The sequence below is a fragment of the Corapipo altera genome, unplaced genomic scaffold (assembly GCF_003945725.1).
Source record: "Corapipo altera isolate COAL_440 unplaced genomic scaffold, ASM394572v1 2b, whole genome shotgun sequence".
In the NCBI taxonomy this organism is placed as follows: domain Eukaryota; kingdom Metazoa; phylum Chordata; class Aves; order Passeriformes; family Pipridae; genus Corapipo; species Corapipo altera.
The window spans coordinates 15,130,763-15,157,222 of record NW_020884874.1 but is presented as its reverse complement, the minus strand read 5'-3'; the positions used below and the strand labels follow the sequence as shown (position 1 = coordinate 15,157,222).

Genomic DNA, 26,460 nt, shown 5'->3' with positions numbered 1-26,460 from the left:
TGGGGTTTACTTGTTAAGAGAAACTTGAGTATTGAGAAGAAAATAATTTTTCCATGAAATTGCAAAATTCTAGTCTTTTAGTAGTACAAGTTGACAAGGAATGACAAAGAATGAAATATCTACCTAAATCATTAAGATGTGGGATAGAGCCACACCAAAAAGCTGCATAGGCAATAGAGTCCATAAGGACTCATGTTTGCCTGCTTCTAGCAGGACATACAGTCGGTTGTGTTTTGAACAGCTGCTCTTCTTGAAGTTATACTGATTAAAAGAGATGTTTTCTTGTTAATCTACCCTGTGACGGAAGTAGCAGCTAAAAATAAAGAAAAAATAGCATAGAAAGTAATATGCTGGCAGGTTTTTTGGTTAAGAATAGAAAGCAATGCTGTCAAGGACTGAAAATAATTTCTTCTGTCAGAAATCTTAGAGCCAGGGTGCTTGTGTAATGGGACCAAAACAGATCAGACAGATTGGATTAAGGTTGCTGAATAATCACTTCTTTCAGAAAAATATAGTCTAACATCTGAAAGCTTATTCAAAGAAAAATATTTCTCTTGGACCTGAAATTAAACATTGACATTAAGAAGGTATATATATCATCAAGTACCCATTACTCAGAGCTAAAATCCATTATTTGAATTTACAAATGCTTTTCCTTGATAACTTTTGTGAGATAATAAGGGTATGTAATACCTCTAGATTATAAATTCGTTGTGAGCTGGGTTGTATTTATTTATTTATTGTTTGTTTGTAGCAATTCAGAGAGATAAACCTGAAAAACAAGAAAAAATTGAGAGGAAGGAACCCCTAAAGGGTATGTATTCAGCATTTTACATTTTTTATCTTTTTACCAGTGGTTCAAAATAGTCTAATCTATTGACTCCTAGACTGTTCTTGTAGATCCCAATTATGTTTAAGGACGGAGGAGGTGTTGTGAAAGCCAGCTGGAAGGAGAACAAGGACTTTAAAAGCACTTTGAATTCATCACTGCACAAAAAGTCTGAAATTATATCTGGAGACTAATGAATAAATTTTTACTGCATTATTAACTTATGTCAAAGATGTCCAGAGGATAAATAGGTGCCTTTTTTATTCTTACCAGAGAATCACAGAATATTTTGAATTCTTTAATAAATCCAAGCATGATATTTGTCATTGAGAATACTCCTAGAAAAATGTAATGAGTAAGTTACAATATACTTGTCCCTGGAGATGTTCTACTTTGGAGACCCTCCTTAGAAAAAAAAAAAAAAAATCCTTCGGATTCCTTTCAGAGATATTGGGGACAGGTTTTAGAGAGATTTATTAATTTTCTGTTGGTGGTGCATGCCAACAACTAATTAAGATCTGCCTGTTGCAGGAGTCAGAATCAGGATACAGCTTACTCTCCAGCCATGACTCATGACTTAGCTCTGGGTTCCAAGAGCTACCGTCTCACCATTGCCTTTTGTGAGGGATATTGTAGCAAAATGAAACTTTGTTGTAGGGTACCTAATTGTCGAAACAATTTAAACCTTCTGAGAACATGTCCTTTGCAACAAATGTGGCTAATGTAGTCTTGGGCTGGAGGAAGAAACACATTCTGGAAGAGCAGATAGGCCAGTGGTCATAATAAATCACCCCAAAAAAGGGAAGACTGAATATTCAGCAACAGCAAATTTATTCAGGCCAAGAACACAAGTCTCACAACTTGAGTGAATGTACATTTCCTGAAATCTGTGTTTGACTAGTTCTTTCTAATGATCTCTGATTAAAGTTTTCCCATTTTATATAGGTAACTCAAAAAGCATTGAGTTAACAAGACTAAATTTAGAAGTTAAGTGCAGGCATATAAATTTAGGTTTCTGATGGAATGAATATTTATTACTAGAAAATGGAATGGTGGTAACATGAGGAATTTTTTCTGAAATTTTGAGAAATGACATTACAAAACCAATAATGTCCGATATTAAAATATGAATGTGTCTTTAGGAGTTCAGTTATTATGTGGAAAACAGGAAACTCTTCAATTTGATTTCACAAGAGAACAATATTTAATGTTTTTTTAAGTTTCTTGAAACAGGAAAAAAATTATCCCATCCAATCTCAGACAATCAGTGAAAAAGAATAATGCCTATTATGCTAGAATCACAGAATATGCTGACTAGGAATGGACGCACAAAGATCATTGAGTCCAACCCTTAGCCCTGCACCCATTCTCAAAAGTCACACAATGTCCCTGAGAGTATCATCCAAATGCTTCTTGAACTGTCAGGCTTGGTGCTGTGACCACTTCTCTGTTCCAGTACCCAACCCTCTGGGTGAAGAACTTTTTCTAATATCCAACCCAGACCTCCCCTGACACAACTTCAGGTCATTCTCTTGTGTCCTGTCACTGGTCACCACAGAGAAGAGGTCAGTGCCTGACCATCCTCTTCCCCTGACAAGGAAGTTGTAACTGCACTGAAGTCTCCCCTCAGTCTCCTCTTCTTCAGGTTGGACAGACCAAGAGCCTCAGCTGCTCCTCATATAGCTTCCTCTCAAGTCCCTTCACCATCCTCACTGCCCTCCTGTAGATGCTCTCTAATAGCTTAATACCTTTCTTATACTGCATTGCCCAAAACTACACACAATATTCAAGGTGAGACTGCACCAGTGCAGAGCAGAGAGGGACAATCTCCTCCCTGGACTGGCTGGTGATGCTTTGCCTGATGCCCCCCAGGACACAGTTGGCCCTCCTGGCTGCCAGGGCACTGCTGACTCATATTCAACTTACTATCAATCAGGAACCCCAGGTCCCTCTCCGTGGCACTGCTTTCCAGCATCTCATTCCCCAGTCTGTATGTACATCCAGGGTTGCCCCATCCCAGGTGCAGAATCCAGCAATTTCCCTTGTCGAAATTCCTATGGTTGATGATTGTCCAGTCCTCAAATTTGTCAAGGTCTCTCTGCAGGGTCTCCCTGCCTTCGAGGGAGCCAACAGCTACTCTGAGTTTTGGGTAATCTGCCAACTTGCTTAGTATCTCTTTCAGTCCTGCTGACTTAACTCGCCATGATTCCTATTAATATTCTGTTTACCTAATGGCATTTTATCTTAAAGTTAACATATTAGTTTTGTTTAGTGAAATATTGTCATAATTGCTCCTGAAACACTACTGTGTGTAGAGACTCGCTGTATTCACTAAGAAACATTGCTTTCAGACTGTACATTAAATTTCAAAACAATGACTATGGATATGTATTTTTCAAAGTCCCATTTCACTGTAGCATGACAGGAAGACTCCAGAGACTGCATCCCTGTATTTCGACTGCTTATTTTCTACTCTAAACACATTCTCTTTTCAAGATATAGATAATGGAGAATGTAAATAGCATTCTATTCTAATTTATAATCAAATTCTGTGATGAAGTTTAGGAAAGTTCTTTAATGACACAGGGACTAATTAGAAGGGTCTCAGTCACTTAGACTGACTTGGTCAGCTGTGTCAGGAACCCATTTTCATGTATTTCATCACTATATTGCTGAAAAAATGTGAAAGCTGGAATATTCCCTGCCATTCTTCTTTTGCTTCCATTTAGATATGGAATTCATGATACTGTAATGGAAGTTCATTATTTCCCCATGTTTGTCAAAGAGAGTTTTCCTAAACTTGAATGAAATCTTCACAGGAGTTAAGGCTAGCTTGCAGTTTCACAGCTGACTTTTCTGAAGTGTTCTAAAATCTACATGTTTATTTTTAATTTTCTGGAAAATTATAGTGTAAAATCTTAACAAAAATGAGTGTAAAATATGCTCTGAGTGGACAGCATAATGCAGTTTCCACTGTCATAATGCTAGTCTTCACTTTTTTTTGCACATACTGGGTATCTAATTATGGTTCTGAGATCATCATTGCCAGGGACTGATCTCAGCTAGTGTCCATTACTAGCTATCCGTATCCATTACTGGTTATCCATTTCAAGTCATCTGGCAAGTGATAGATGCCTCATTTGTGCATGTGATGCTCTTATGCTCCAGGATCCATTCCAGGAATTTTAAAACCTATGTCTGACAGAGTATGGAGTGGACAGGGTGAAATCCTCTTTCTATTGCAGGCAGCAGCATTTACTGTGAGCTCTGCCTTAGTCCTCAACAGTTTTCTGAAAATCTCTCTTCAGGAATTGACAGACAATTGCAAGAGATGATGTTACTGTAATAAACAGCTGAGGCATGTTACCATGGCAGTAACTTGTTAGCCAGAGTTGGCTGCTAACACCCATGAAGTGTGATGTATGCTGTGCAAATATGCATGGGATAGCTCAGGAGTAACACAGTGTGCCATTTTGTCTCCTAAGGCTTAGGAATTATTTTTGATTCTTAAGTTTTTCCACTTTTTTTTTTTTTATATATATAACACTTTCTTTCCTAGTGACACATAAAGACAAACCGGAAAGACAAGAAAAACTTGAAAGAAAGGAAAGGCATGCAGGTAATTATTTAATGTCAGATTTTATTTCACGTTTGGAGATATCCCAGAACTAATTCTCTACTCAATTTCTATTTATGTATCCCCCTTGATTGGAAAAAAAGGTATAGAATAATATGAATAAAAATTATGAGATTATATAAAGGTTTGTGGACTTACAGACCAAGTAGCATTTTGTATTCCTCCTGCAGGTTTTTTAGGGTTTTTTATGAAGAATGGAGATAATATATTTTGTACTCTGGATTAGTATAATCTCATGGTAATTGCTGAGTGTTTCCAGCACTGGCAATAAGTATGGTTGCTAAGAGACTATGGTCATCCAAGAAAAAAACACCTGATAGACTGTAAACAAAGGTAATGAGGCAGGCCATGAGAAAAAAAAAGCATTTTAAATACAATACCTTGTATGGACATTTCAAAGGCATTGAATAGGGCAGGATTAATTCTTTCAGTATTTACTTGCAATAAAAAATATCTAGCACTGTTTTATCTTCCACGGTTCTTGCTTTCTTTTTAAACACCAACACAATGCTCATGCATACATTTTTGTGTTCTTAATATAATCTTATATATCAGAGTCAAACAGAGAGTTGAGTGTTTTCACACCCGTGGTCCCTCTAGGGAATAGGAGTATATGCAAATATCGGTTCTGCATACTTGTGGACAAGTTACTGTGTAAACATTAATCGCAAAAAATTAGCAAATCAGAGCCCACATAGGAGAATATTCCAGACTACCCACCACTCTGTGACTACTGTGCAACTAAGGTGTATTTTGAAACCTGAAATCTAGTCACTACAGTATAGATAATTTGAATTTGTAAAGTGTAAATTAAAAGCAAACAAAAAGCCCCAAAGAGCATTAGTTATAATGTCATTGCAACTAGATCTGTAATTAATTATAATGTTAATCATTCGTAGCTGGAAAAACTGCTAGTTGTTCTGTGGGGTTCAGCAAATTCTTCAGATATTAACCAAAGTTATAAACAGGAAAGCTCAAACATAACAATAAACTAAAATCAACCAATAAATTACATTATACAAATACATATTAAAGAAAAAAGAACCCCTAAACAATATCCATAAGTATGACTCTTCTTGACTAGTTTCTTTCACGGGATTACAGTTGAGCTAGAAAGGCCACTCCTCCCCCAGCCAGTGGCAAAGACCTCAGGAATGGTAGAAGAATTTTTGAAAGTTCAAATCTCATATTTTGGCATCAAGAGCAGACAGCAGCAGCTAAATCAATCTTTCGCATTCTTTGCATGGATAACCCTGGTGCCAAGTTGTGCTTCTTCATCTTTTTTTCTCCTCTTTCTTCTTAAAATGCAACTTTTCTCTTCCTAAATGGTCATTAAGAATGTTGGTTTTTATTTCTAGCTATTCACAAAGACAAACTTGAAAAGCCAGAAAAACCTGAAAAGAAAACACCTACTAAAGGTAACACAGATTGTCTTCAGATATTGCACAATTTTAGATTTTCAACGCTTACATAGTGTAGGAGAGTGTGGAGATGAGTATTTAAAATATAAATCTCTTTTAGTTCATGCTGTACATTTTTTGGGTGTTCTCGCTTCTGCTTGAGCAGGTCTTGATCAGCCTCTGAGTGAAGTCTTGCTCAGCATATATCTCTTGCTTAGCTCTCATTTTGATGGACAGAGTTAATTACAAATCATTCTTATACAGCTAAGGAACTAAGCCTATTACTATTTTATTTGCATTCCTTGATGCCTTTTCCTCAGCAATGGGATTCAGTAATTTACCTGCAAAGTAGGTTTTCTCTTGTGTATCAGTTTTCAATCTGATGCAGACCTAATGCAGGAGTGTTCACTGTCTCTCAGTCTGGGTTTTCCATCATATCCAAAAATAGATTTTCATTTTCTTGCTTTTATATTTTTCAGTAACATTTTAATTTCAGTACACGATTTGCACTGTCCTCCATGGTAGAAGTGGCTTTGGTTAAGATTTATATATCAACTAATTATCATATATATTCTAAAGCAATACTGTGTGTGTGCAAGAGGTGAATTTCACTATTTTTTTGACTGATAATTCCATCTTAGCTACAATATGGACAGGGGATTTAAAAATCCAATCACCTTGCCCTATTATGCCATTTTTTAAAGACTAACATTTATTGTTGCTTGGCATTTGAATGTTTTTCTCTGAGGTTAAATATTTGTCTGAGGCAGACACTTCTTTAATGAAGTTTAGTTTCAGTCTTTGCCTCTTTTTACTTTACTCAGTTAAGTCTTGAAAACACACTATGCAATGTGTCAGTATTGGTCTGTTATGACATTCAGATTACTTTCATGATGATGAGATACATAAATTAATTAGGTTTAATTTTAATCTGTTCAGACAGTACTTGACCGTACTCTATGGAGAAAGGTAGAACAGAAGGTAGGAGTGAAGAAAAAGAGAAAGCAGAATGGAGACTTAAAAAATTTGAAAGGTAGCCATTGTCCAGTTTCTCTTTTAAAGGGATATTTGTTCATTTTTTCTACTTTCACTGTACAGCTTGAAAATGTAGAGTTGGGTTTTTTTCCATAAAACAAAATCACACTGAAGTAATCCAGAGAAAATAAATGCCCAAAGCGTCTGTGTAGATCTGAAAAGCAAATAATTTCCAAGAATCACTGAGATAGCTGATAATGAGCAGCCAACCTGTTTACCCATTTATCTTCTGCTAGCTAACCAAATAATCACTTAGAGCTTTAATGTGTTTAATAACAGCCATAACTCCAGTCACTGGCTGAAAAATTTTATTAAGACTTTGGATACTTTGTAGCTGAGGAGATTTACTGCTGCAATCTGACATACAGTCATGCTGCCCTCACTTGGGTAGTTTCCCTGCTGTGTGAGTCCCTACAGGTGGACTCAGGGCAACAGGGAAGTCGTTCTCAGTGTACTCAAAGGTGCATTTCTTCTAGCAATGTGCTACTGAGTTATCTATTGCTAGGCTCACCTTCCTTTTCTCATGGGTCTGCTCTAAACTAGATCAGCCACTAGCAGTGCTGAGGAGCTATTTCAACCACTTGCAGTCCCTAGGAAATGAGGATATTCAAGTCAGGCCAACCTCAGGGAATGGGTATCCTGAAAATTGGCTGCTTCCCCCACATTCAGCAGATTTTCTCTATTCTTAAAAAGACCAAAGGTAATTCTTCAGCCTCTATTAAAGGCTCCAGAAAGCCTCAGCGATATGAATGTTATTTAAACACATCATCTAAGAAACAGCTATCTTAAAAAAAAAACAAACCCAAGTCTAAATATCAGTCGTAGCTCATACAGGCAGCAATTCCAGGATGGAGTTCAATTAGACAGGATGTTGTTATTATGTAGTTGTCAGTTGAAACAAGTGTAATTAACTCTAAAGGCTGTTTTGTTCTGGCGATCTGTCTGGATGGTGACCAAGAGGGGAAAGATAGAAGTCTCTGCATAAAATTTTGTCAGCCTTTCTGCAACATAGCAGTGTGTGTTTACACAGCATATCCTGTGCAGACATGAACTCACTCAAGCCGGGCTCTGAAGTGAGTGCCAGACTCGTGGTTGTGTTTGTGCAACAATGAGCCCAAGCTAAGAAAATCACCTTTCTGTAAGACAAATGTAGTCACATGGCTTCTTTTTGGCTGGAGTACAAGAAGATCAAGTCCGTGTATTCTTGGAACTTGAGAGGAGCAAATTCATATCTTCTGAAATATGCAGTATAAACGTTCCCAGTGAAGCTTGAGATCTGTGTGACTCATTTGTCTTCTGGTTAGAGACTCTCAAGAGATATTTTGAAGCTTTTTACCCCACTATGTGGACCTGAGAAAAAGAAGCAAGAATTTTGAAAACTGAAAAGCAGGAATTATAAGGAAATGGGAAATTTCCAGGGATATTGCTCTGTTTTTGCAATATTTTCTCATTCTTTGTGAGGTCTTTTCCCTAACATACAATTTTTCTCATTTCTAGTAACTCAAAAAGACAAACCTGAAAGACACGAAAAAGCTGAAAAGAAACCTCCTCCCAAAGGTATTTATTTATCTATATTTTTTTAAACCGAATTTACATTAAAATGCATAAACATTATTTTATTCGAGAGATTTTCAATATGCATGAAAAATCAGTTACATGAAACTAAAATGAAATTAATACATAATTAGATTTAAAATGTCTCTAGAACATCCAGGGATTAATTCTATGCTTGATCCCCTTTCAAATCTGTTAAAATTTCAAAGATTAGAATTAAAAATATGGACCACCATTTCCCCAAAAAACTAGGCCTATCTGTACGTGATCTGACATATATTTTCACTAAGGAAATTAATTCTTCACTAGCCAGCAATACCTGTTTGTGCTGTGGCTTTTTTTGGGAGGAGAAACACTCTTACCCAAATATCTACATTCTGATCTATAATACTTAGATCTATTCTGTTAACATATTGATAAAATCAGTCTAGTCAGCCCAGTGACTTAATAGAAATAGAAGTCTAGAGCCTTACGGAAAACACAGGTTTGGTCACACAAAAATTTTGCCTCAAAGATGAAGACATTTAGAGCTATGAAGAAAATAGAAATATGAACATCAAACTAAAGGATTAGTTTAAAACATATTCAGTGGCATTTTATAATACTACTGGATTTTTCACTGGAGTAAACTAGAAACACACATATTGTCAATATCCACGTTTCAGATGAGAAAAAAGTTGCTGACACACAAAAGCAGAGGGAATACTCTAGATCTCACCAAGCCCTGTGTAACTTCAGCTACTGATATTTAGAATTAGGTAATTCTCTTTGGAAATCTCCTTGGTCTCCTGCAGTGCACCTTGTGAATTGGTCCCAGACTAGTCTTTTGACCTGGGGGACTGGTGTAGAGACAGATTCAAGAACTCAAGACTTCTTGGACAAAGATGGACAATCAGTGCATGAAAGCGACCCTTACAAATAGCCACACACTAACTACTTTTCCAGCTTACAACAGAGTTTAACTCTGATCTCTGAATTTTAAATTTACTCAGATTTTACCTGGAAGTACCTTCTGTATTTGTTTGCTTAATGACCAACATTTGTCTCCCTAGTTTATACCCTAATAACTATCATACTGTCATTAGAAACACTTGATATTATTTGCCATAGCCTACTTCATTTAGTATCAGTCAAGTACTTGGTGAAGGACTGAAGTTAAAACCTGTTTGCATCTCATATTTCTGTTTAAATCTGTCCAGTTTGAGGGGATTATAGTTTTCATCAGATCTGATCAAGGTGTTAATAATGAAGAAATGCTGATTAGTAATAGCACAGTATAAAATAAATGACACTGAGTATTATTTTAGGGGGAAAGAATGACACAATTCTTTTTCTTTATTACCTGCAGAGGAGAAGAAAGTAAAGAGCACTAAAGTGGAAGCAAAACTTAAAAAGGAAGTGAAGGATGGAAAAGGAGAAACAAAGGCGGTCGAGAAGGTCAAGCAGGCAGAGATTAAACCAACAGAAACTGGGCTAATAAAGGCCAAAACGAAAGTTAAGGAAGAGAAAGCTCTTCAGACTGTAACTAAATCGGACAAGAAAGGTAAACAAAATGAGGAGGAAACAGATGAAGATCTTAGAAAGGTAGTAGGGAAGAAGGAGAGAGAACAGAGTTAAAGCTGTCAAGGACCAAAGTCTGCCCATGAAAAACAAAAGTGCAGTACGAATAAATTCCAAATGAATCTCACACTGCTAGGAGGAGACTACTGAAAATAAAATAAGTTTCATACACATAACAAGAAGATTCTAACAGTTTGTCATGGCTAAAGATTCATTTTAATTTAAATCCTTCTTTACCAAGGACCAATTTCTCTTCAGATAGTCTGAGACTTCATGGATTTGCTCAGTAGCATTTTATATAATGGATTTCTAGTAGAGTTATATTGGAAAATACAAACCGTCCAACGACCTGTTGGGAATTTTGTTTTGTTTCTACATCTGCACATGTCCTTTGTAATGATAAAGGAAGTAGCAACAGAGAAAAGGGAATGTAATAATTTATCTAATATCATATTGTATGAGGCACTGTCAGGTTGTCAGGAAACGTATAACATAGTGTCATACCTGCCTGATGTAATTTAATGTGAAAGCTTTTAAACTTCTCCTAAAAGAGAAAGAAATGCTATTACTTTGGTAAAAGGAAGAAATTAAGTGATAAAACAAGGAATCAACATGCATCAACACTATATAGTTAACAAAGGTGTTAACTATATGCTCCCCTTTTTCAGAGCAAGTCTGGGTTCTTCTACTCACAGGTTGCACTGATTGATTCTCTGATTTCCCTGTGGCCCTTTCATGGCATTAGATACAATTTTGTATAAATGCAGGCAGCAGGACCTGGTTTTCTGTATAAACTGCCACACTGCAGCCACGGGATTTTTTTACATTGATAGGGGCAGCTCAGTGTTGCATGACACACCTATCTGATCGTTTCAGCTGATCACCACAGATAAAGCTGTGCCTGAGCATCAACGAAGCCACTCCTTACTGGATATCTGAATCTGCCTGGGCAGATTCTCTCAGAATTTCATAACCATCAGCTCTGGACCCCTTGGGAGTTACCTAAATTATATGTTTCTGGAAAACTGAGAGACGTAGCCCACTTTCTGACATGCACAAGGTACTGAACTAGCATTTTTTCACAGTATTCCAGATAATTTTGTCTTTTGTTTGAAATATGCAGGCCTCTGAGGCATGAAATCACAGCGGCATTTATCACACTGATTGCTATGATCAAAGAGAAAATTCAGCAAATTCTTCAGTTCCCGTGGGAGGTGCAAATCTCTTTCAATTTTTGTTTGCTGTGGCAGAGTTTCAGTGCACAAGGGATCCAGCCCATACTGTTCAGGATAAAGCTCTCAAAAAGAAATGGCGTACACATGAGGCACTTTACTCCCAGTAAAATATTTTAAGTAGGGATCGAAGATTACAGAGATCAATAGAGAGTAGTGGTGGTTTTTTGTTTGTTGGTTTGGTTTTTGTGGGCTTTGCACCACACACCTTCACCATTTTTAGCTGATAAATATTAGCAAAATGATCCGTCTTGACATCAGACATTAACAGATCCCTTTGTAAGTCTGCTTTGGAATGTGACCCCAGTGACTCTGCACAGAATTCCATTAGGTGAAAGTGAGAATGAGCAGCTCGAGTGGTGGAAGGAAGGAACCTCTTCAACTGCCCTTATCACTGGAGATAGGGCTACACACATCCAGTGAAAGCTACCTTTTCTAGTCGTCCTTCCCTTTTCCACCATAAGCCACTGCTGCCCATCTAAATACTCTCAGAAAATTCATTTCTATGTTTCAGTCCCACTGTGATCCAAGGTAAACATAATTTTAAATTCAATGCAGTTTTACCAAGATTTCATGACCTTGCAATCTTTACTTTTATTTGGTCAAGGGGGTAGTTCTGCTGGCTTATCCGAAACAAAATAAAAAATATAGCACTAATCACAGAAAGTTGTTATGATTTCCCTGCTGTTGCATCATTTCTTACTCAAACTGAAATTAAAAAAATATAGGTTATCTCTCTGAGTAAATCACATGAAGTTCAAGAACAGAAATATCTTTGAGTATTTTTATCATTAAGAATCTAGTCCCAAACTTTGACATGATTTATTAGCACTTAGATGGATATTTGGGCCACCATTACAGAGTTATAAGGTGAAAATTATAGTGTGAAAATCTCCTTTTTAATAAGGGTGTTTAAATTAAAAGGGATTTTTAGCCATGAAGAGACATATGAAAAATCATATTAATTTAAAATTTCTTAGATTTCAATTTTTGCTGATTGATAGCATTCTCATGAACTTAAATGGGATGTTATAGAGCACCTTGCTAATTCATATACAGTAGAAATTATATTTTTGTTATTCAGAGTTTTACGTTATGCCTTCAATTTCTTTTATAAATCCCAGTTTTTAGGGGGTGAGTTGCTAAAGAAATCCTACGTGGAGAAAATGAATATAAAATCTTTGTTCTCAGGTACAATCAAGATTAAGGCTTTTTTTTTTTAAGTTTATTCAAATTACATGTACAAAAACAAAACAAAATAAACAAACAAACAAAAAAGAAACTAAAAAGCCCCCCAAAAGAAAAACAAACTTAAAATAAACAATGAAACCCCTCACACGCATAACGAATAACACAGTCTGTTTTATTCCTGGACTATATTACTATGTTGAAAGAATGGAATATTTTAATATCGATGAAATTGTGTGATTCTAGGCCCTCAGGCTGTGTTTATATCATAACTTATATGGAAGTAACACAGGCTTGCACTCTCTCCTGTGATTGTCCATATAGCTTATTGTCCCCTGCCATAGTTTTGTACCATGCCATCCAGCAGACTTTTGTACAGACATTTTACCCCAAAATGGTCCAGGGGATCTTCTCAACAGGCAGCATGGATAAAGGCAGCTTGTTTTGGCAACAGAGAGGTAAGGAAAACAGCTTTTTGAAAAAGAACTGTGCCCTGTCATTAGCTTTGTGGGCTGAAGAGTTGGCATTGCTACATTTTATTTACTAGTACTCATTGAGGTCTGAGTTGCAACTGTGCCACTGCTGACTTCAGTGGCTTTAGGTGGGTTTAAGAACACAGATCTGTATATACTGGTTTTCTCACACATATGCTGCTACTTTTTTTTTTTTTAATTATCATATAGACCTAGTTCAGACATTACAGCTTTAAGGAAGTAATCCAAAACTGAAGCCAGGCAAAAAATGATAAATTTGAATTCCTAAATATGAAAATAAAAATCATGAATAGTCATTAGAACAAAAACAATGTTTACAGCAAACAGCTCTGTGTACATTCTGAAAATTTTGCCCAAGGCTCTACATTATTGACTAGTATTACCCTTGTCATCTCACTAACACACACATCCAAGGACTTCTATGACAGTCAACACAGCAGCAACTACATAAATGCCTCAGCATCAAATGATACTGATGCTTCAGTGAACTATGTATGAAAACAAATATTATAATGAATGTCACATACTTGGGAATGGCATTTTGCATTTAGATATAACTCCAATGCCATTTTTAAAACTTAAATTATTTCAAAGTCTGCATAATTTTATTTTGAAACTGGCAAAGCAAAAGTAAGTGACTTTGTACATGAGTAGGACAGAGATACAACAGGCAGTGGAGACAGGACGAGCTGTAACTTCTATAGCGTAGGAACTGTTCTAGAAGAGTGTATAACAGAGGGATGGATATGCTTCACTCATGGACAGTTGGCAACTAACTTAGCTAACCACAGCTGGCATTTAGTCATCAATATTAATTTTCAAAGCTACTGGCCCTTATAGTCCACTGGGTACTCAGTTACAACTGATAACTTTTCTTCCACATTCTTAACGTTAGAAATTTTTATTAAAGTCACCAACTTGCCTATGTATAGGAGAAATCAGTAGACTATCAACATTTTTAGAATCTGAGTTTCATTTAGATTCCAAAGTCTAATTTCTGAATAGTTTAGTTTTAATATGTATATAATATATATACAGATTTAATATATACATATATATGTTTGTAAAGATTAGTGTTTAGAAGATAATTCTGTAGTGAAACAGTAAAATTCTGTGAAAAGTCTCATTACTATTGGAGTGTAAGTACACGGAGTTCTCTTTACATTCCCATTCACTAACCATATGCATTCATTATACTGTTAAAACTATATTAACAAAATACCACAATACAAAACTTTTTTAAAATTTTCTATCACCTGTCTCTGAAGTTAATCTTTAAGCATAAAGAAAAGTCTTTGAGCCCTGTGTCCAGACAGCAGCTTACACACTAATTGTGTATGGGGTTAGGATATATGCCAAAACCAAAGTTGTGCACTGCTAGCCCAGAAGAAGAGCTGTTAGCTCTGGTGTACTGGAAGTTCTGCAGTTCTTGGTAGGGGTTTTGAATTAGACCTGGACAACAATTGTTGCTTTTGGAACATGTGAATTAACTGAAGGTCAGGAAAAAAGCACAAACATATGTGTAAGACTACTTATAAAAAGACTACTGAAATGTCTTTGCACTGCCAAGCTTTATCTTCACTGTTGAATACAAATGACATGTTAAATTTACTTTCTTCATTACTCTTTTCTTCCTTTTTACTCTGTTAGATCAATATGCGTTCTGTCGCTATGTGATTGACATGTTTGCGCAAGGGGATTTTTATCCAGGTACTTTCCTATATCATTGGACTCTGTTCTAATATTCTTCTGTTTCCCTGAGAGTTCTTGCTCCTTTATGTATTAAAAGTGCATTTTGTGTTATTGGGAGGTCTCTTAAGAGCAGCAAAGAGTGTGCAAATAGTTTTAATAAAGCATAAGAGCTAATGGCTGTTTTCTTAAAGCTTTTAATTTTCTGCCTACAATGCATGAATTAAAATCAAGATTATGTTAAAAATAGAGTCAAAGGAAGGCTGTAGAAATTGCTAAAATTTTCCATGCTTTTTTTGGATTAGATGCAAAAGGAAGAAGCTTATTGTTAATAGCTTATTATTTGTTGGGGATTTTCCCCCACAAATAACAAGGCTTAAGCCCAAAATGTTTCAAAAATGAAAGTAATTTTTGTTCTTAGTACATAAAATACCTTAACTGATCTATTACTTCTGTGCTTTATATTCTCTCTTCCCACATCTCCATGCTAATCTATTCTAATGCAGACAATTCCTCACCAAAAAAGAAGATGGAGCTACTGATGATGACTGAGCATCATCTCACATTATTAAGTCACTCTATCCTGACCTTAGTTGATAGGTATTCTTCCTCCTGAAATCTAGTGTAAGAAGACTTACTATAGAAAGAACATAATCCTGGGAATGAAAAGCAATGATATTCATGAGAAGAGTCGAGGAGAGAATATTTAAGGATATACTAAGCCTTAAAAATTTTGTTTAGTTAGTTAGTTGCTCAACAAGCTCTCCACTAGTATACTTCTGAATTGGATGGGGTTTCTTATCTCTGTCTTGTGGCTTACATCCTTTCTTGACATTCAGAAAGATCTGGGAAGTCCTAAGGATGTAGCTGAGACACAAAGACTCTCACAAAGAGGAGAAGGACACAGATTTTTGTGGAGGGAAAATGAAAATCTTGGGATTCTGCAGGGAAAGGGTTTGTGAAGCCTGTTCTCAAAGAGTGACATGGAAAGGTAGGGGGTTCCATTAAAAGGGAACAAAATATTGTATCCCCTCTATGACTTTTAAAGACAACTGGTTATAAATGGAGGAACTATTTTAGGCTCATAGGGGGAGAAAGATTAACAAAACCTTCTACAGACCTTCAAGTATGCTTTAATTTACGAAGTAACTGCCTGTACCAGTGTGAATGACCTATTTTCTGCCTTTACACAGCTGTACCATCAACAAATCACATGACAAATACCTGCATGGAGATCTTCAAGATCTTTCTTACAGTTCTTCTGACATTTACAAGCAGTCGTGACACATGTCAAAGCCCCTTTTTTTCCAGATGGCTCCCTGCCCTGTTTGACACTCTCTGAAGGCAGAGTAGACATGCTGTGGGAAGGGAAAGTTTAGGTTCTTTTCAGTTTTGTCCATTCCAGCTACAAGGAAACTGGGAAAACCATGAAGGGGAGCAGCAAGGTAGAGAGGGAATTCTGTAGTGACTTGAATTTAAGAAGATAAAAAACTCTTGCTTTCCGACGTTTGTCTTGTGCCATACCAGAGTGCTATGACTAAGTTGTGTTAAGAAACCACAGATTAAACAGCTGAAAGACATTCAATGGCCATTGAGTGGTCAGATGACCTTACAGGTGAATGAACAACTAGGGTGACAGCTCTAGGCCCCAAAAAGTGAAAAAAAGTCATAAAGCATCTTAAATAATCTACTTTGTAGATTTGCAGGTGAAATTGAAAAGAACAGCCCTTTAACATCTCCTAAACATCTCGTAAAGTTCACCTGTGGCTTCACCTGTAAAGCAACTGCTATCTGACCTGTTAAATCAGTTCTTGACACCCGAAGTTGAATACTGTGAGTGGTTGCTGTGATGAAGCCAGACACGTTTTTGTGGGAGGTAAAAAAAACCCAAAAACCATTACCTTCAAATGTTTATTAATTGCCAACAAGCTTTAGTTGACCCACTAGCTGTGAAAAGCAAAACTGAAGCATCCACACTGTGTTTCTGAGAAGCAAGGTAAAGGTCAGGTATGTTCAGCCTCGATTTATAGAAATCATTGAGGCGAGTGCCACCAAAATTGCTCAGTGTTTGTTGTCTTTCTCAGGCAACCTGCTCATTTCACCCTGTCTTTTTGTGAACTGAAGTATTACTATAATTCATTTTATTGAACGTGGGGAAAACACCCTTTAATGAATCTAATATCCAACTAGCTTGAAAATCTGATATATTTTATCCTTTTATCAGTCTATATATTTTACGATAAACAACTTTGTCCAAACAAAGAGATCTGAATGCAAATCAACTGAGGAATTTAATTACAGTCAGTTTGACACCGTAATACTTTTAAAACAGGAATTATTTATATCAATCTCAATAGTGCCATTTGTGAAGGAGAAAAACCCACAATTTTCATCATCGAAAATTCCTTCACACAAGTATATTGGCTTTCTGTAGGATTGTTTGCATCAAACATGTATTTTTGTCTTCTTGAGTTTATAAGACCAGTCACCCACTTATTAGATTCCTTAAGCAAAATACATGAATGCATAATCTCAATGATAGCAATTCAGTATTTATTCTTTTATATTATTTATATTAATTACTTCCTATGTTAGATTATTTTAGTTTTATATTAATTTTAAGAAGGAATTTGTAGAAAAGTAGATCACTTAGGATGGCACTTCATAATCCTCAAATAATTAAAATTAAAAGTAAAACTCAGATCCTTACGTTTCATTAATTAAACACACTTTTCAAAACATGCAACTTAATACATTGTTACATGAACAACCTGTTGGAGGTCAGTTAATACTCTTCTGTTAATTAAAACAAATGAAGCTGATATGTTCTTCACTTACGCAAAGTTTTGTCATGATACTGAAGTCTTAGCTATAAAAAAATGAATGAAATATACGCAAGGAATTCATAGGAAGCCAAATAAGGAAAAATTCTTGCTGAGCTGCTTCATGCAGCGTTAGCTGGTTTTCTTGTTTCTCTAGCTAGTATTCATCTCTGATACTGACCAGTTGCATGCAGATCCTCCTAAAAATCACAATAATTGTATCAATATTGACTAACTTCTAAGAGTACTATTTTACTTTTTACGAAAGAGAAGTATCTAAAGTTCTCAGCCCTTTACAATAGATAACAGCAGAGTTTTAGCCATAAAGTAATTTTTTTTTTCTAAAGCAGAAATCTGTCTCAAGAATATTATGACTGCAACAGTGACCAGTTGGAGTCTACTGAGACATTTATAGGTAGCCCACTTGAGGTTTACCATATACATTATAAAAAATTGCTTTCTGAATTTATCTGTTGAGAAATGGAGCTTGAGAATTTCTTTTACTTTCTGTCTAACATGCTTGTGATAAGTGATAGTTTCTCAGAGGGACTGCTGAACCACCTTTTCTCAAAAGCATAAATTTTTTGACCTTATTTGTCGCTGGACTATGTTTCTCAACCAAATATGGGGAGTACTGTTGCAGAATTAACAAATCTCTCTGTCCAAATTGCTTTGTAGTCCTGGCTGCCTGTAAATGGAGAATTAATGTACACTTCTTCCAGGGTTAATTTCCCAAGTTTTACTTATAAAACTTAAAAACCAAAGGTGGAAAGTTTGTTTATTAAGAACTTTGGTACCTCTATTCTTCTACTGGCACTTCTGACATCCAAGATGGCCTTTCTGATACAGAAGGTAACTGACTTATACAGTTTCGCGTAATTGATAATTTGTTTGATATTCCTGTATTTTGTTCTGAGTAGAATTTCTAATGTTTTTATTCATAGTTTTATTTTTTATTGGTAGGAGAAAAGGTTCTATTTTAGTAGAAAATTTAAAATTTAATTTTGTAACTATTTTTGGCCTTAGAGAGTTTGAAATTCTCACCCACATGGATGGATTTCAGGGACACTAATTGGTCACTCTTTTAGCATGGAGCACATGATTCTCTAAGTTAACTTGGTCTACTCTATTTTATTCCTCCTGAGCCATACACCTGTTTTCCCACTCACCCCCTGCTTTCCCTGCAATGTTTGCCAGTTTGCTTTATGTTAGCACATCCTGAACTACTCTGGCAGATCAAGGAGCTGTTCTGATGAAATGCCTTTTTTGGTTTGCAGCTACATAAAGTGGATTCTTGTGTGTTTCTCTTTTTGCATGCCACCTTAGCATGGCGCTGTGCATGCTGCATACTGCTGAATTAAGAGTGATAAGTATCTCTTGGGTATTTCTTCATAACTTGGCACCTTCTCTTTCCACAGGCACACTCTCTACTCATGGTCTGATTTTGTTTTCATTTTAATCACTTAGAAGTTATTTTGTGTGCATAGTTTTATGGTGTTCTAGTTTCAGTTAAACCACTTGCATTTCACAGTACTCTGGACTCACTACTGGATGATCTTCAAGTTGCCTAGTTGGCAACAAAGACAGTGGGAGAACAGATGTGATATTATTCACAGTTTAGACCTTCTAAAATCTTTGCATGGAGGTACCCAATTCCTCTATGGAGCTTATACCACTACATACCTCTTTCTGGTAACAACTAGACTACAAAGGAATGTGGCCATATCTTTTCCTTTCATCAATTTACCCTGATATGTTTATTGTGTATTTCCATGTCAGGGAAAGTGATGTAGACAATATTGCTAATCTTATACTGTTGAACAAATATTTGCCTTGGAGAAAATCATCAGGATTTCTGGCATGTGTACATCACAAGAGTGTATCATATAGGGTAAAAGAGTCATCCCACCTTCTCATTAAAAAAATCATCGAAGTCTCACCTTTTGCACATATGCTTGTGAAAAAACAAAAAGGAAGAAAACCTGACAAACATGGAGAGTCAAGAAATTCAGGCAAATTGTGATGAGTGACCATGGGGAATCTTAGAGATTACTTTGTCCCAGAAAGAAGTGGTAGACTGAATATCACTCACATCTACAATCTTCTTCCAAGGCATACCTCTTCTCCGTTACCAAGAAGTATTCAGTCAAAAGAGAGGTATTATTGTTATTACAAAATGTGGTAAGAGAATTTCAAGACTGTCAGTATGATACTTGCCATATAATATAAAACAAATTGAGATACTAGTATATTAATATTGAAAGATCATGAAATATACTGCAAAAAACCCCTAGAGCAATAAGTACCTAATTTTGAAAGTAAAAATGCCTTTGTTTGCTGTGGGTGGGCTTTAGCACTGGAGTTAAATACTTGCCCTGTGCTGTTCAGATAGTAAAACACTTTAGGCTCTTGAACTATTTTTAAGTGTCACTCCTATTCAATTAAAGACCAGAATGTGCTTGTGAATGTCTCAATGACAAGGTGTAACTTTTCACCTCATTACATCACATTTACATGGAAACGACTTTGATACCAGTGTACTTTCTCTGGATATGTATTTGATGCAGTGCAAATAGAAAAGAAAGAAAAATCAATTGTAATAAATAAGAAAGTAGTATGTTATCAGTTTCTTGTTTGGAGAAATTCGGCAGGAAAGTTATGGGCTGAGTTATAGGCTTTAACATTTGAGAAAAAATTCCAAAGAATAGGATTTTTTTTCTATGGTGACATGCTTTCTGATGCTAACTACTCAATAGCCCTCTCCCCCTTGGCAGAAAACAAACAAACCAGATATTTGTTTTAGTGAAATAATAAAGAAAGAGTAAGGGAGACGTGATACTTTTCCAGTTTTATTTTCTAAATATTCACTTTTTTACTACCTTCTGAGGGCAGTACTGTACCCCAAAATTTGAAGAGATTCATCTGGATTCATCTTCAGAGTTGACAATTAATTGTCCGACAGTTTATCAAAAAGCAGCTCATGTGATGAAACACTTATTGACACATTTTTTTTCAGCTGATGACATAAATGGAGGTGATTGTATGACAGAGGAGTTTACTCCTGTAGTAATATGGGAGAGTTTTGAATACTGTTCAATCAGTCTGAAAGGAAAGAATTAATGAAGAGTGATTTTAAATACATGTATGAGAAACTGAAAATTAAGTTTTAATTGTTGAAAAATGTATAACTATTTTATTAATGTTCAATTATTGCAATTACTTTATCTGCCATTTGGAGTCTAAATATTGCTTCTTTAAATTTCTATTCAACTATGAGAAACAATGAGAAGATATCCAGTGATCTTCATTTGAACAAGTTTCTTCTCTTTGACCCCACTCTCACCCCAAAAACTGTCTCTTTGGTCAAACTCTGGAATGACATTGATCTCTCAATTGGAATGTTATCAGAATATAATCCTGACACCATCCCACAGAAGCAAAATAGCTATCCATTATTACCTGCTTATGTCATCCCACTGTGAACCAGAGACAGATGCTGGCACACAAAGCTGCATCTGTCAACACTCTTATGGCACTTTATTGAAACTTTACCAAAAAAATTTCAAATGACTGACTCTCTCAGAAGCAGCTACAAAAGGAATGTGTGGTATTTTGCTTCTGTAGAGAGGAATGGATCTCTTTCTTTGATAGTTCACTGTAAGGCACTCTGAGGAGGCAAAATTATGGGATACCAGAGAAAGTCTAAACCTTTGCTGGTGTGACTCTAAATCTTTGATTTTAATGGAAATAAACCAATTTAATCTGTGAAGGTAGAGAGACTAGAGTAACAGGTTTTTCTCACACTTGCTTTATATTTTATTACTACTATTTAATATTATAAAAATTTCATATAATTCAGTAAACAAGTTTAAAAATCAAGAATCATTTCAATGGAGGATCATCAAAAGACTCAACTATAGTTTTGAAAAGTAAGCTATTTGGAAAATAAGAGTAAAAGTTAAATGCCAAAAAACCCCCTAAACTGCTAATAGTAAACAAACTGAGTCTCATATTTAAAAGGTCATAATAAGTTTAAGAAGTGACCTTGTAAAATATGTATTACATTTAGTGACCAGTTATACATTAGTGGCCAGTTATAGTTATTACCACAAATAGTGATGGTATGTCAAGTAGGTTAAAAAATGGAAGCATTCTACAGGCAGCCCAAAGCAGCCTCAAAGTAACAGGCATTGGTTCTTGTGGGGGAATTTAGCTCCCCAGACATCTGCTGGAGAAATAACACAGCAAAGCACAAACAGTCCAGGAAGTTCCTGGGAAGCAATGATGACAGCCTTCTGTCACAGGTAGTGGAAGATCTCACAAGGCATGGTGGTGCTGCTCAACCTCATACTAACAAACAGAGAGGGTCTTGTTAGAGATGTGAAGGTAGGGGGCTGTCTTGACTGTAGTAAACATGAGATTATGGAGTTCAGCATCAGGCAAGGACGAAGCAGGGCAACAAGCAAGACTGTAACCATGGATTTCAGGTAAACTAACTTTAGACTTTTTAGGGTTCTTCTTTAAAGAACCCCAGGGGAACAGATCCTTCAGTGAAGAGGGTTTGTTGTGGCTATTGGCACTTCTTGATCTTTAACTCGCAGTAGTTATCACAGGGGTCCAAGAGAGATGGTTGATATTCAAGGATCACTTCCTCCATGCTTAAGAATGATGCATCCTGATGAGAAGAAATCAGGCAAAGGGGGCCAGAGATTTGCACGGATGAACAAGGACATCCCATCATTTCTCAAGAATAAGCAGGAAGTACTCAGGAGATAGAAACAGGGTGAAGCTACTTGGAATGAATATATAGAAGTTGTCAGAGTAAGTAGAAATGAGCCAAGGCCTACCTGGAATTAAATCTGGCCAATGATGTCAAGGACAACAAGAACAGCTTCTTCAAAAACATTAATAACAAAAGGAAAACTAAAAATAATGTGGGCCCATTACTAAATGGAGAGGGGTCTCTGGTAGTAGAGGATGCAGAGCAAGCAGAGTTACTGAACGCCTCCTTTGCATCGGACTTCACTGACAAGACCAGCCCCCCGTAGTCGATGACCAGGAGACCTGGGTAAAGGAATATTGTAAGGAAGACTGATCAAGGAGGATTGGGTTAGAGAACACCACCTAGGCAAACTTGACATCCACAGATCCATGGGCCCTGATGGGATGGATCCATGAGTGCTGATCCATGAGCCTCCCTGCAATCATCTTGTAAAGGCTGTGGTGGTCAGGAGAGTGTATGAAGACTGGAAGAAAGTAAATGTCACCCCAGTCTTTGAAAAGGGCAAGAAGGAGGACCAAGGGAACTACAGGCCATTCAGACTAACCTCAGTCCCTGGAAAGGTGATAGCGCTCCTCATTTGCGGGCCATCTCTATCCACATGAATGACAAGAAGGTAATCGGGAGTAGTCAGCATATATTCACTAAAGGTAAATCATACTTGACCAACTCGACTGCCTTCTACAATGAAACAACTACCTGGGGGGATGAGGGAAGAGCACTGGCTATTGTCTACCTTGACTTCAGCAAGGCTTTTGACACTGTCTGTCACAACATCCTCATAGGTAAACTCAGAAACTGTGAACTGGATGAGTGGGCAGTGAGGTGGATTGAGAACTGACTGAATGCCAGATCCCAGAGGGTCATAATCAGTGGCACCAGGTCTAGTTGTAGGCCTGTCACTAGTGCTGTCCCCCTAGAGTCAATACTGGGTCCAATATTGTTTAGCTTGTTCATCAGTTACTTGGATGAAGGTGCAGAGGCCTCCTCAGGAAGTTTGCTGATGACACAAGGCTGGTAGGAGTGTCTGATACCCCAGAGTGCTGTGCAACCCTTCAGAAGGAGATGGGCAGAGAAGAATTTTTGAAATTCAGCAAGGGAAAACGCAGGGTCCTGTATCTATGGAATAATAACTCCATGCACCAGTACATGCTGGGGACTGACCTACTGGAAAGTAGCTCTGTGGAGAAGGACCTGGAGGTCCTTGTAGACAACAAGCTGTCCATGAGACAGCAGCATGTCCTTGTGGCCATGAAGGCCAACGGGATCGTGGGGTGCATTAGGAAGAGCATTACCAGTAAGTCAGGAGAGGTGATACTCAGCCCTGATGAGGCATCTGGAGTGCTGTGTCCAGTTCTGGGCTCTTCAGCACAAGAGAGACATGGAACTCTAGGAGCAGGTCCAGTAGAGGGCAACAAAGATGATCAAGGGACTGGAGTGTCTTTCTTACAAGGAAAAGCTGAGGGAGCTGGGCCTGTTCAGCCTCAGGAAGAGATGGCTGAGAGGGACCTCATTAATGTATAAAAGTATCTGAAGGGATGGAGTCAAGAAGATGGATCGAGGCTCTTCGTGGTGGTGCCAAACAATAGGACAATTGCAATGAGCAGTAACTGATGCATAGGAATAAGGGGAAGAACTTCTTTACTGTGCGAGTAACCGAGCACTGGAACGGGTTGCCCAGAGAGGTTGTGAAGTTTCCCTCACTGGAGACATTCAAGAACCATCTGGATGAAATCCTGTGCCATGTTCATCCTATGCTGTAGGATGAACCTCCTTGAGCAGGGAAGGTGGATCAGACGACCCACTGTGGACCCTTCCAATCTTATCCATTCTGTTATTCTGTGATTCTAGAGCTACACAACCATTCTTCAGTATTCAATATCATTGTCAGAAGTGAATTTAATATGAAAAATACTTGCAGAAAATTATTTAAGCCAAAAGTAGTTTTATACATATTTGTGAGGCATAGTTGGCAAGGTAACATCTCAGAAACCTAGAAAAACATAAGTTTCGAATGTCAACCTATAAGAACATATGTTTCTTCCTTAGAGTTTGGATGGTTTCAAGTATGAGGAAAAACACAATTCGCAAAAGAAAGATCCTCCTTCTCAAGCCTAGATTTTTTAGCTTTTAAAAACCTGTATATGCAAAAGAACCCAGACAATGATTATGTATTTTTCAGATTTTGCTGACAGTATTTCTATTTGGAACACCCATAAGGATTAACTATTTAGAGGGATGGGATATAACTGTCGATAGATCTGAGATTGCATTATAAGTAATGTTGGTAGAAAAGACAACCATTGAAGTTAGCTACATTTAACTCTGCCAAACCTCAGCTGAGTTCAAAATTTGCTATGACAGATTATTCTTCCAGTAAAGATGCTTATTTTGGACAAAATACTTCAGCCATTTCCAACACACAGAAAGATAATTTGTGTTGGTCATTTAAAATTTGTCTCTTTTCATCCTTCCCTGTCAAATATTCGAAGTGCTCCTGAACTAACTAAAAAGGAGGTTCACTAAAAGGTTCAACTTTCTTGTTGCAGAGGTTGGAACAGATACTCAGCAAAATTGATAGTATATTCAAAAAGACCTTAGGATTTTCCACATAGGTCTGATTACAAGTACCTCTAGGTTCCGTTATTTTCTAATTTTGGAGACCAAAATTGACCTGTAGAAATATTTTAGTGTTGTAACATTGAGCACTACAGAATCTATATTTTAAATACTTATCAACCTAATAGTCCCTGAAGACCCTAACCAATTGCTTAATCTTCTCACACAATGAATGGGAAACCATGAGGTCCATCATAGAGTTACTTAAGCCAAACCAGCCAGCCAACTACATCTTAAATGTCAACCATTTCAGTAAAATGGGAATCTTTCATGGGTTAGAAGCAAACACTTGTCTTTGATGAGACATGATAAACCACAATCTTCTCCTTCAGTTAGTTGTATAAGCCCATGTTATATAACTCTAAAATATATTTATTTCAAAAATTATAAATGAGCTAATGAATCCATTACCTTTAGAATATACTTCTGAAAATTCTTAGGGAAGTTAACCACCATAACAAGTAGTCTCTCTCAACTTTAATTAAAAGGAAAATAGCTGAGATGCATACAATGTGTCTTTAAACACCTCCTGATGCTAAATATGCTGAAACATCATGAAGGAGGAAAAATGCATCCAGTTTTCACCTGAAATTTTCGTTAACAAGGAATAACCTATAGCTCCACCGTGGGACTGAGAGAAGTAACTCTTCTCATCCAAATATAGATTCTCTGCTCGAAAATGATGACACTCAGTTTTAACACTGACTGATGGTACCAGGTCACCATATCACATGGATAAGGAGACCATATAAAGGGTCTACAAATGCTTTGACAAGATACATTCCATCATAAAGCATTTCCATCTTAGCAATAATTCCTCACCTCTTCTGCTCTGAGAACATGCAATTCAGTAGACAGAAGAGTGTTCAGACATGGCCTAAGCAACACATGCTCTCCCTCCTTTGATATCCTCCTCCTTCTGCATCTTATCTGCAGCCACTGTGACAGTAAGCTGTGGTAGATCCATTCTTTTCACCATTCTCTCTTCAGGTCAATCTTTCCTTTGATGTCCAATTTCTTTCTGTATGTATCTGCTTCCTCAAAAACACATGTAATGTATGACATATACCTAGAGTGAGTCAAGAGCAATTTATTTTTATTTCATCAGGAAATGCTATTCTTCTCTCTTGTACTTCACTTTCCTTCCTATTGTTTCACTTTGTCCTTCAATACACTCAATATTATCTGATAAACTAAAGAACATATAGAGTTCAAAAAGTGTTCAATACCTACACACATTAAATCTAAACAACACTTTTATAATTTTGTTTGTTTGTTTGTTTTTCGGGTATTTTTTTCTGTTAAGCTTAACAACAAAATCCTTTGTCTGTGTGAGATTCATGTATATAATTGCTGGGGGGTTGGGGAGTACTGCATTACCAGACAGCATTTAGAGCGTGAAAAATCATGCATGGCTCTTGATTTTAGTCCTGTAATATTTTGGTGGCACATAGTGTCGCCTTTATGTAGAGCTGCTAAATAAGATGCTTGCAATTCATTGGACCTCGCTTAGATACCCAAAAGTTAATTGCCAAAGTTTAACCTTTAGCTGTCTTTATAGCCAACAGTATGAAATGGAGGCCTCCAGAAGACAATTTCATCCTAAAAAAGATGCCTTAAG

General features: G+C 36.8%; 2 protein-coding genes across 2 annotated transcripts in view; both read left to right on the top strand.

Moving 5' to 3' along the window:
- LOC113941233 (triadin-like) overlaps positions 1-5,940 on the top strand; it is a 69,646-nt gene extending 63,706 nt beyond the window's left edge. Inside the window, exons 7-9 of the mRNA XM_027632394.1 lie at positions 755-814; positions 4,389-4,448; positions 5,825-5,940. Of these exons, the coding sequence (XP_027488195.1) occupies positions 755-814; positions 4,389-4,448; positions 5,825-5,940 (236 nt within the window). The remainder of the gene's footprint in view (positions 1-754; positions 815-4,388; positions 4,449-5,824) is intronic.
- Positions 5,941-7,531: 1,591 nt separating this feature from the next.
- The window catches only part of LOC113941222 (triadin-like), a 37,874-nt gene continuing 18,945 nt past the window's right edge, over positions 7,532-26,460 (top strand). The window contains exons 1-4 of the mRNA XM_027632385.1: positions 7,532-7,601; positions 8,399-8,458; positions 9,804-9,998; positions 14,580-14,639. Coding sequence (XP_027488186.1) covers positions 7,532-7,601; positions 8,399-8,458; positions 9,804-9,998; positions 14,580-14,639 — 385 coding nt within the window. The remainder of the gene's footprint in view (positions 7,602-8,398; positions 8,459-9,803; positions 9,999-14,579; positions 14,640-26,460) is intronic.